The sequence below is a fragment of the Scylla paramamosain genome, chromosome 14 (assembly GCF_035594125.1).
Source record: "Scylla paramamosain isolate STU-SP2022 chromosome 14, ASM3559412v1, whole genome shotgun sequence".
Classification (NCBI taxonomy): domain Eukaryota; kingdom Metazoa; phylum Arthropoda; class Malacostraca; order Decapoda; family Portunidae; genus Scylla; species Scylla paramamosain.
The window spans coordinates 168,624-180,687 of record NC_087164.1 but is presented as its reverse complement, the minus strand read 5'-3'; the positions used below and the strand labels follow the sequence as shown (position 1 = coordinate 180,687).

The following is a 12,064-nucleotide window of genomic DNA, read 5'->3' as shown; positions in this document are numbered from 1 at the left end:
AAAATCATCATTGACTCATCATCAACTTGCATAAAATTTTCTGTGTCTTTTCTATATTTATATCCAAGGAAGTAATAGAGCAAAGTAACAGAGCAAATTACTACCTCTTATTGTTTTGTAATATGCACGTCTATATCTTTTTTACGCAAGGCACTGATAAATGGAATTCTTACAGCCTGTTGTATTTGACAGAGGCAGGTGTTCCTTTCCACCGTGCCTAATATCATTATAACAACCATCAGTTGGTATTCTCTCCACGGTACTGATAAAGGCTATTGCTGCAGGCTGTAATAATTCAAACATAGAGATTGGCATTGTTTTTTTTTTAGTGTACCAAACATTCCTAAAATCAACATTAGCATTTATGAGTTACCTTAATTTTTCCATCTATTGCAAGTATCAACGAGCCAGGAACAAGGCTACCATTACTCATAAGTTGTGAGTCATATTCAATACTCGTCCCCACTACGTTCACATTCTTCAACCACACGAGTCACGTAAGTCATATTAATCATGTCATATCATTTAAAGACAAAAGTAATGTTAATCAATCACATAATTCATATTAATCACTCAAAAATCATTACTAAAAGTTATCTCAGGTCAGTAAAGTCACATATTCAAGTCCTACCTGTAAATCTCTGCAAGTCGCAGCTAAGTCACTGTCAATACTAAATCACTGACACTGCTAACTCACTAACTGCTAAATCACTGCTGAGTCATTGTTAACTCACTAACTGCTAAATCACTGCTAAGTCACTGCTAACTCATTGCTACTTCACTGTAAATTTAATGTAACTGCTAAACCACTGTGTAATGAGACTGAAACGCTTGGTGGCAACTCCAAGCTTTATTCAACAAAATACCAGGCTCTCATATCTGTAACAGATACAGACAAAAATAACTACTGACAATTACACAACACATGAACTCAATATAAACAATTAATGACAATCATGCAACACAGCACGAACACAGTACATAACAGGACAAAACAACATAAATACGCACACAAACTCACACATTAACAGAAGGAAACAGCTGGGTCTGCACTGGCCTGTGACTGACGATACACAGTGCTACCAGACGTGAAAACAGTAACGCCAATCAGTGTTGCCAATGTACAATAATTACCACATTCTCCCCTCCTAGAAAAATTCAACATTAACAAAATGAGTTCCAGGTAGATATCCGAACATATCAGGTTTAATCCCATCCGTAACGATCGGGGGGCTTCAACACACGAGTCGACCTCCTTAACTCAATGGGCCCAGTGGGTGAATGGGAATCATGATTATTATGAGGTTGTACACCTTGGGTTTTGGGTGAACCTGGGGTCTCTATATTTCCTTGTGCTTCATCCTGGTGCACAGGAGTCGTCGGACTCTCAGGACTTGGAGCTAAGTCACGGATAGACACGGTTGACTCGCGGCCATCTGGATATTTGACACTTGTATACATTGGGTTCACATCAACAAGTTCTACCTGATCAGTTAATGTTTCGTGTTTGCTAGACCTAACATGCCGTCGCAATAACACTTGTCCAGGGGTCAAAAGCCATGATGGTAATCCATTTCCAAAACTAGAACGTCGTTGAAACCTGAAGAAACGCTCATGTGGGGTCTCATTGGTTGCAGTACATAAGAGTGATCTTATTGAATGCAAAACCTCAGGAAGCACCATCTCCCAGTGTTGATTCCTCAAACCATGAGATGCAAGTGTTAAACAAACAGCTTTCCAAATAATTCCGTTGTACCTCTCAACCTGGCCATTACCCATTGGGTGATAAGGTGTTGTTTTGCTTGTTGCTACCCCTTTCTGAGAAAGTTACAGCTTCAGTTCTTGAGAAATAAAAGAAGGACCTTAATCTGAATGAATAAAACTTGGCATTCCACAAAGACTGAAGATAGACTCAAGACATTTGATTACTGTTTTTGAATGCATATTTGGACAAGGAAGTGCAAAAGGAAAACGTGAGTATTCGTCAACAACTGTAAGTATGTACTTATTGTTTGTGGTGGAAGGCGAAGGTCCTTTGAAGTCAATGCTAAGGCGTTCCATCGGCTGTGTGGCTTTAATGAGGACCCCTTGTGCTGAACGATGGAATTGTGGTTTTTGCTGTGCACAGACCTTACAAGTAGAACACACCTTTTTCACATCATCTGTTGAGAAGGGAAGGTTCTTAGACCGCACAAAATGCAAAAGCCGAGTTACCCCAGGGTGGCAAAGATTCTCATGGATGTCAGTGAGATTCGACATTGAGGAAACAGAACAACAGTATGCACGAGTCAAGGTATCCGGCGCAACATTCTGTTTCCCAGGACGATACTGTATTGTATAAATGAATGATGCCAGCTCCAGCCTCCACTCTTGTATCTTGTTATTCTTTATCTTGGTTCGCTTTTTGTTGTCTAACATGAACATCACAGAGCGCTGATCAGTAATCAGAGTAAAATGTCGTCTAGCTAAGAAATTACTCCACTTGCGAACTGCTTCAATAATAGCTGTAGCCTCCTTTTCTACAGCAGAATAATGCAGCTCACTTCCCTGAAGCGTTCTTGACATAAAAGCTACTGGCCGGCCACCCTGGTTTAAGACTGCTGAGATAGCGACCTCCGAAGCATCACACTCCACAACAAAAGGAAGGCTCTCATCCACAGATCTTAGAGAAGCATCCATAAGCTGCTTTTTCAAGGAGTTAAGGGCAGTTAGTACTGATTCACTCAGCGGAAAAGTTTTCGTGTTTATCAAAGGTTGGATTTTATCAGAGAAGCCAGGGATCCATTTAGCATAATATGCAAACAACCCTTGAACTCTTCGCAAAGATCCCATATTGGTAGGAGGTGGTAATTCTTGAAGGGGACGTAATCTGTCAGGATCAGGCTTTATGACATTATCATCAACACAATACCCAAGAACATTGATTATAGGCACAGACATAACTGATTTAGATTCATTGAGGGTGAGCTTCCGTTTTCGAACAACCTCCAAGAACTTCTTAACATTTTCATCATGCTCATCCTGAGTTGATCCAGCTACAGTAATATTATCGAGATATGGGAAAGTATCTTTAAGATCCTCATCTTCAACTAATTTATCCATAGCTCTCTAAAATACAGCTACTCCATTAGTGACACCAAATGGAACCCTACAAAACTGATACAGTTTTCCTGCACCCTCAAAAGCAGTATACTTCCTCTCACTCTCTTTAATGCTGATTTGGTGGTATGCACTCTTCAAGTCAAACGTAGAAAACACCTTGTACTTTGCAAGATTATGTACCATGTCCTCTATCCTCGGGAGGGGATATGCATCTAGTTCTGTGTATTGGTTGATGGTTTGGGAATAATCAATACAAAGTCTCTTTTTGTGCCTGTCAAGTGGATCTTTCACAACTACGACCTGTGCTCTCCATGGGGATATGCTTGGCTCAATGACGCCTTCAGACAGCAAGCGTGATATCTGGTCATTTATAAATAACTGGTCATCTTTGCAATAGTGTCTGGATTTAACTGCAATTGGTTTACATTGTTGAGGCAAGTTCGGAAACAGTGAAGGCTCCTCGATATCAGCTGTTGCCAATGCACAGCTACTAGTTACCCTTAAACTTGGCTTATTTCCCCATACTGAAAAGTTACACTCTTGTGTTGTTTTTGAAAATCATGACCCAAGATCACATCACAACATAAATCTTTTAAGACTCCTAGCTGAACACATGGGTAATTTTGATCAACATGACCCAAGTCTACTGTAACATACCCTGGGGAGCTAGTATTTAAAGATGCTGACGCCATTGAAATCTCCTTGCTTGCCGGAACTACTGTCAGCTTTAATTTATGTGCCACTTTCTCACTTATGAAGCTATCCGAACTGCATGAGTCGATTAGTGCCTTCAATGAATGACCATTGACAGTGATGTCTGTAGCTGCATGTGAAAGATCCTTTGGAAAAGTGGCAGCAAGTGTGAGCAGAGTGGGATTATACAGTGTGGTGGTAGTGCTATCATAAGCCTTAGCCTTGGATCTACAGACTCTGGCAAAATGACCCGTTTTACCACAGTTGTTGCATGTAACAGAACGTGCAGGGCAACTAGCCCTACCTGTAATGTGGAATGCATTACCACAAAAATAGCATTTCTTCTTAGATACGTGTGCAGCAGCGACAGTCAAGTCCACAGGTGGTCTTCTTTCTGCCCCTTCTTTCGTTGACTGCTGTTGTTGGTCATCACTGGGCAGTTCCTGCTGTCCTGGAACTAAAGCAGCAGCATGAGGAACAGGCAAGGAAGACGTGTATGCATCAGCATTCCGCTGGGCAAGGTCCAATGTACGGGCTTGACTGTATGCCGCCTCCAGATTCAAGGACTTATTTTGTAGCAGGAGCTGACGAATAAATGCAGACGCAATACCGTTAATAAATGCATCACATACCAGCTCCTCCCGATATTGTTCAGCTGTGACTGCCTTGAAGTTACAGTCCTTGCTTAGTTTATGTAGCTCCCTCAAAAATTCATCAAGGGATTCGCCCGACTGCTGTCGTCTGGTTGCCAAAACATGCCTTGCAAAAATCTCGTTTGGTAACTTGACGTAAACACTCTCCAGTTTTGCAACGGCACTTTCATTATGAAACACAGTCTTCGATGAGTTCATACACACTCGGGGATACACAGTTCACTAGAGCCCTCAGCTTGTTAGGTGCGGCCTCTCCACTCTCCTCAATGAAGTTTTGAAACGTGCGGTGCCAGTGTTTCCACTCCTTGGCCGCCGTAGGAGAGCTGGGATCCGTGTCCAGTCGGCATGGCTTAAGCTACTTAGCCATGACGGGAATTTTGTTGAATAAATTGTAATGAGTCTGAAACGCTTGGTGGCAACTCCAAGCTTTATTCAACAAAATACCAGGCTCTCATATCTGTAACAGATACAGACAAAAATAACTACCGACAATTACACAACACATTAACTCAATATAAACAATTAATGACAATCATGCAACACAGCACGAACACAGTACATAACAGGACAAAACAACATAAATGCACACACAAACTCACACATTAACAGAAGGAAACAGCTGGGTCTGCACTGGCCTGTGGTACCATTGTGACTGACGATACACAGTGCTACCAAACGTGAAAACAGTAACGCCAATCAGTGTTGCCAATGTACAATAATTACCACAGTGTCTGTATTTCCTTTAATTTTCTTTCATAAGATCATAAGAACATAAGAAATAAGGGAAGCTGCAAGAAGCGACCAGGCTTACACGTGTATGAAATATACCTACCTATTTCCATCTATTATCCCCATCCATAAACTTGTCTAATCTTCTCTTGAAGCTCTCTAGTGTCCTAGCACTAACAACATGATTACTGAGTCCGTTCCACTCATCTACCACTCTATTTGAGAGCCATTTTTTTTCCTATCTCCTTCCTGAACCTAAATTTTTTAAGCTTGAACTCGTTATCTCTTGTTCTACCCTGGTTGCTGATCCCAAGAATTTTGCCTACATCTCCCTTGTTATAACCCTTATACCACTTAAAGACTTCTATCAGGTCCCCTCTTCACCTACGTCTCTCTAAAGAATGTAAATTTAACAGCTTCAACCTCGCCTCATTTCAATTACTTTACTCGTGGTCGTGATTTTTTTCCTTCCCTTTTATTTATTTTCCCTTCCAATGTTATTTCCATTTGTATACATATCTATTTTGTTTTTGCTTTAATTTCTTCCATCCAGATATTAATTTTTATCGTTTTTCCCCTCTTTTTTTTTTATTGTTGTTGTCATTGATATACACACTTCTTTCCTGCATTTTCCACAATTTATTTATTTTTTTTCTCAAGTTGATATTTTCTCCTGCAGTTTATTTATTTATTTATTTATTTATTTATTTATTCATTTTAGGGGAGGGTTCATGTTAATATTTTCAGTTGCAATTTTTCAGTTCCCTGTTCGCCTCGATGGGCTTCTATATACTCGTATTTGTGACAATTTCCTTACCCATTTTTGGCTCGGAGTTCATCTTGCCTCGTCCAGGAAGCTTTAAGTACCAAATTTATACCACGAATAAGATTTCCAGACCCTCCTTCCTTCCTTCCTCTATTCCTTCATTATCCCTCCTCCAACTCTCTCTCTCTCTCTCTCTTGGATCAAGGGAGAGATAATTACAGGGCATAACGCCAGTTTCTGCAAATACTGAAAAAAGTGAAAGAACGTGTAATTCTAAGTAGAAAATATTCTATACACATATGCATTTTAAGAATTTGTTTACCCGTCAGTGGAGTTGAAAATGTACGGGACTCGCGGGTGTGCTGTGAAATGACGGACACACGGTTGCATTGTCACAGCCTCGGAGGTGCCACTTGGTCAAATTACGAGTGGTTTAATCTAATTTCTTGCAGGCTGTGGAATATTATAGTATCTTATAACAAGACAAACGACATTAAAAAGCTTGTAATTTACCGATAAGCATTACACGACAACATTATTGCGGTCATTAAAAATACTTCTGTAAAATGCGACTCCGCATTATACGCAGACTCTCTCTCTCTCTCTCTCTCTCTCTCTCTCTCTCTCTCTCTCTCTCTCTCTGTTAGTAAAAATAACCTCTGCAGTGAAGTAATCAAGATAAGTAATAATAATAAATGATAAATAATAAATTCAGCAAGCTCAGCTAACCAACAGGGAAGCAGGAACCAATGTTTATCCTCAATTTCCAGATGGATTTCTCTTACGATATTAATGAACACAGGAATAGGCCAGTGCTCAGCAATGAAATACATCTAGATTTCTGGAAAGCCCCTGACAAGGACCCTCATGCGAGACTCCTAAACAAACTACACTCACCGTAAATACATCATTCATATGCCAGGATCAGGAAGTGGCTGGGAAAAGACAATGGTCTATACTGAATGACTGAATCTGGCTGTAATTATGTCATTTGTCGTGAACCTGAGGATTAACCCGTAGTGGTGAACGTCTGAGGTGTTCATCGGACTGTTTCTCAGACTACAGAGCTGATAAGTTTGTTACACATCCATGTTATTTTTTTATTTTTTATTTTTTTTCTGTATAAAGATGCAGAATACTCGCTAAACTTTTAGAAGAAGGAAAACACCTTCAGAAATCTTTATACCTTCTGCTATAGCCTGTTAAATAGAGTAAACAAAAGATGCTGAAACGTTCAAGAATCCACTCATTCAATGTATATAGAAATTAAGGATTGCAACTGATAGATTACTGCTTTACTGACTTAGCGGAAGGAGAGAGAAGCACCAGGCAGTGTGGTCAGTCATGAAACACCTTTCTAAGTTTTCTTATTGATCCGGAAATTGAGAAACAACACTCGACCTTGATATGATAAACTGATACACAAAAAAAAATAAATAAAAGAAAATCCATTCAACACAGCAGCACGCACTCTGATCCCTGACAATGGCGGGCAGAGTAAAAAGGAGACTGGCCTCATCGTTACCAGCGACGCGAAATGGCCACATGATTACGCATCTCGTAACCACAAAGGTGACGCGATGCTTGGGTTCACATGGAGGAAATTTGAATCCAATACACGGCCAAACATTTTATCGCTACACAACCTGCAAGAGAGACTCCCCTCAATGCTCAGTGCTCCTGTGATGTCCAGTACTACGGAAAAGATTTGCGATATCGGGAGAGAACACAATTCCGTGCCACAAAACTAATCCCAATAAACAAAACTCCATTAAAAGAAACAGAACTGCTCGCTGTGTATTCCCGAGAGGCTCCAGGACTGACTATTTTGTGACGCCGTGCTTTTTGGCAAGTCTGGGCTCGGCGAAGCGGCGATCACTCCAACGTCTTTGAACTTTGGACTGTAATAATGACGAGAAAACAATACTTCGTGAGTAAAGCAGAGACGTGGCTGTGTCTTGTATCCCTTCATAATAACACTAAGGCACAAATGAAGCTGTATTACGTATCTTTGTGCAGTAAAGGTGACAATGTCTGGAACCAATGTATGGGCCACAAATACACTTGTTCTTGCCACAGGAAATTGTCAAATTATTTCCCTCAGATATTGTGTTCTCTTCCCTCCTTCCTTTCTCTCTCTCTCTCTCTTTCTCTCTCTCTCTCTCTCTCTCTCTCTCTCTCTCTCTCTCTCTCTCTCTCTCTCTCTCTCTCTCTCTCTCTCTCTCTCTCTTTTGTCCTCCTCCTGCTTCTCCTCCTTCTCCTCCTCCTCCTGCCCCTCGTCCTCGTCCTCGTCCTCGTCCTCGTGCTGTAGGTGTTCCCAGTCCTGTCATTCCATGTTTTCTCTCTCCGCCTCGTGCTGGTCTCTGTTACATATGTATTTCCTCCCGCGACCTTAAATCGCTCGTGTCTTCGAAGCTGAAGCTGTGGCCGTAATGGACCTTTTAGCCAATTAGTGAGCCTCTTAGTCAGTCATCAGTTAGTCAGCAGATTAGCGAGTTTGCTCCTTGACTAAGTAATGAATACTTAACGATCATGTTGGCTGTCATGCGTATACTATATGCTGTCAAATTGTTCTTTGTCGATTCACTTACAACTTTTATTCATAAAAAGTATATACAGTATAAAAAATTATATTAAGTAAAGGTTTAGAAATATACTCGAATTTCAGCAATAGGCAACAAGTAACAAGTAAACATTATTGAACTCTAACATTACAAATATATTTTAGTAATAAATCCATTTCCTTCCTTGTCACTCACACTTGTAGATTATTATTATTATTTATTTATTGTTTTTTTTTTTTTACCTTCACTTCTTGACCAATACGTTACCTCGGGTTGGGGAAGAGTTCTTATATATATATATATATATATATATATATATATATATATATATATATATATATATATATATATATATATATATATATATATATATATATATATATATATATATATATATATATATTTTTTAGCTTCACTTCTAGAACAATACGTTACCTCGGGTTGGGGAAGAGTTCTTCTTATATATTTTCGTAATCATATTAGAAGTTATTACATTCTTAGTGGGTCTGAGATGCAAGTCTATGCTGCAGACATTAAATCAATCTTATATCTTGCAAATGCATTCTTATTTGCTTTTGCTTCTTGGCCGATACATGACCTTGTGTTAGGGAAGAGTTCTACTTGTATATTTTCGCAATCATGCTGGAAATCATTACTTTGTTACCGAGTCTGAGATGCAAGTCTGTGCTGCGAACATTAAATAAATTTTCTATCTTGTCACTGTCACTTTTACATCAATTGTTATCCACATTCGCCTCTTTACTAATACATCACCTTCTGCTGGTGAAAATTTGTACTTACATTTTAACTTTAAACCAGTCTTCAACTTTGTCACTCACAGTTGTAAAGTCATTCCTGTCCACATTTCCCTTTTGACGAATACATAACCTCGTGTTGGGGAAGAATTTTACTTGTAAATTTTCAGTCATGTGAAAACTCATTACAATTTTACTGAGTGTAAGCTACAAGTCTGTGCTGCTGGCTGGAGAATGTCGCTTCATTCAGCTATCCCTTCATTCTCGTCCCCTTCAATCCGGCAAGGCAGTCCAGGGCTAGTTGGCACACTTTGTACATTCTCAGTGATGGAAGAAAACTACAAAGAATTTTTGTTTGTTTATGCTTTTATTGAAAGACAGAAACATTCATCTTACTTTCCATGAAATAAAAAAAAAAAATTCTTTCTAAACCAAAGTTCTGCATAACTTAGAAAAAAAAAATAATAATAAGTGCGCCAGCATACCCCATATAAGGGGTAAGTTGACACACACTATGGGGTAAATTGGCACATTACATATAAATAGCAAATTAAATGTATGTAATTGTAAGTTTAGATGCATGATATCTCTAAAGCTAATTTTCATGAAGATTAAGTTCAATCAACGGAAAACAAAATATTTTCCTTACTGAGGAAAGTAGGTTCATTTCTATGTTGGAACCATCTCTAAAAATACAAGATAAAAATTTGTTCAGGAAGTCAATTCATATAATGTACCAACAACATACATGTATCACAAAAATATAATTCAAATATAAAATTAAAATGGATAGGTAATAAATAGACAAATGTTAATCATATATAGTTGGTACTGTGGCAATTTGCCCCATTGTCTGCGTGCCACCTTGCCCCATCCATACCACTAATTGAAACAAACGATTTTCGTACAGATCTAAGAAATCTGTTATGATCTGTCTCAAGAGTAAACACTCCTTCAACCCTGAGACAGATTGTGACTAAAATGAATATCACTCATCTGTAACTAGATGCATGTGGCAATTTACTCACCAGCATCAAAATTAAACTTTTCTCACTCCAATCAAATAATGCGACCTTGTCTATAATTAGCCCATAGACAGACGGTGGTATAACTTCAAGAGGTAATTTAGTTCAATGAGCACACGGTCTCGCAAGAGAGTTCCGTGTGGGGTGTTGGCAGACTGCGCTGAATTATACGGCAGATTTGCAGAAAAAAAGAGGAAGGAAAAGGTAGCAAGAAATAGGGAGAAAAAAGGTATCAAGGAGCTTGCCAATACACAAGTACACACATTTATTTCTTAGGATAATTGTTCTCTTTCATCGTTAATGTGCTGTCACGTGTGTTCTTACCTGTGTGTGTGTGTGTTTGTGTGTGTGTGTGTGTGTGTGTGTGTGTGTGTGTAAGTGCGAGTTTAGTAGCCTAAAACATTGCAATACCAGTGTTGTTGTGTATATTTAACTATTAAAGAAAGTGTTCCTAACCGGTTATAAACATTTTTTTTTCAATCAATTTCTCTTGAAAGAAAGATTAAAAATGGTAACCGCTTTCCTACACACAAGTAAGGACATAACTTCTTAAAGCAATATCCCTCATAGTCACTTACCTCACTATCTCTCAGTTCTTACCTCTATCTCTCTCTGTGTGTGTGTGTGTGTGTGTGTGTGTGTGTGTGTGTGTGTGTGTGTGTTACCAGATTATAGTATTTCCAGTGTAACTTGCATTGCCTCACTCCCTCTCTCTCGCTGGACGGGGGATAGGGGGTACAAGAGGCGCCTCACGCTGATAATGCACAACGTATGATCGCCAGTTACGGTGTGTTGGGGTTTAACAGGCTGGTTGTTACTTGCCATCAGTGACGTGCCAGGGAAATGACCGCGGGGTTATGAGATGCAAACTTTGTGAAAAATGCTGCCGCTCCTTTTTTCTCTCTTCCTACTTGCGATAAACTTTGCGGGTGGGAAAGGAAATGTGAAACAAAAAGTGTTGGGTTTGGGGTGGAGGGAAGGAAAGAGGAAGGTGTGGCGTGGTGGGCGAAAAGTGCACACACACACACACACACACACACACACACACACACACACACACACACACACGTATACCTATATATTACCACAAATACAAATGCACACACACACACACACACACACACACACACACACACACACACACACACACACACACACACACACACACACACACACACACACACGTATACCTATATATTACCACAAATACAAATGCACACACACACACACACACACACACACACACACACACACACACACACACACACACGTATACCTATATATTACCACAAATACAAATGCATACACACACACACACACACACACACACACACACACACACACACACACACACACACACACAGACACACACACACACACACACACACACACACACACACACACACACACACGCACACACACACACACACACACATGACGCCTGACTGACATGGCGCTACCTGCCTACATTGCCTCTGGGGAAACATCGCGTGGTTTGGTCTGTACAATTAACCGCTCCCAACGGCGACAGACCTATCCGCCTGACGTCAGCCATAGAGATCACCGGCAACCAGTGTCCGAACCTCAATCCTGAACTTGCCCTCACACAACGGTCTCTGGACGAAGCAGCCTCCAAGCACCGCCTGGACAACTTGCTGGTTCAAGCCAACCAGATTGACCGAGCGCGTCTCCTCGCCTCCACGGCACCGCTTGGCTGTCAGCCATCCCAGTGGAATGCCTCGGCCTCCTCCTACCCGACGAAGCGTTCCGAGTCGAC

General features: G+C 40.2%; 1 protein-coding gene and 1 pseudogene across 1 annotated transcript; both read right to left on the bottom strand.

The window, feature by feature from the left end:
• Nucleotides 1-1,206: 1,206 nt before the first annotated feature.
• On the bottom strand, nucleotides 1,207-3,102 carry LOC135106711 (uncharacterized; annotated as a pseudogene).
• A 6-nt stretch (nucleotides 3,103-3,108) lies between these two features.
• LOC135106710 (uncharacterized) lies at nucleotides 3,109-9,752 on the bottom strand. The gene is made up of 6 exons (XM_064015969.1): nucleotides 9,748-9,752; nucleotides 4,893-4,905; nucleotides 4,663-4,803; nucleotides 4,149-4,379; nucleotides 3,760-3,941; nucleotides 3,109-3,373 (listed from the first exon to the last, which is right to left on the bottom strand). The coding sequence occupies exons 1-6, from the start codon at nucleotides 9,750-9,752 to the stop codon at nucleotides 3,109-3,111; spliced, it is 837 nt and encodes a 278-aa protein (XP_063872039.1).
• Nucleotides 9,753-12,064: the final 2,312 nt, after the last annotated feature.

Bases quoted from the DNA above. Each gene is read 5' to 3' on its own strand.
- LOC135106710 (XM_064015969.1), bottom strand. The intron at 4,380-4,662 runs GTATCCCCGAGT...TTTATTCGTCAG, and splicing joins TGAGGGCTCTAGTGAACTGT to CTCCTGCTACAAAATAAGTC. The intron at 3,942-4,148 runs GTATCTAAGAAG...ACTTTTCCAAAG, and splicing joins TGACTGTCGCTGCTGCACAC to GATCTTTCACATGCAGCTAC.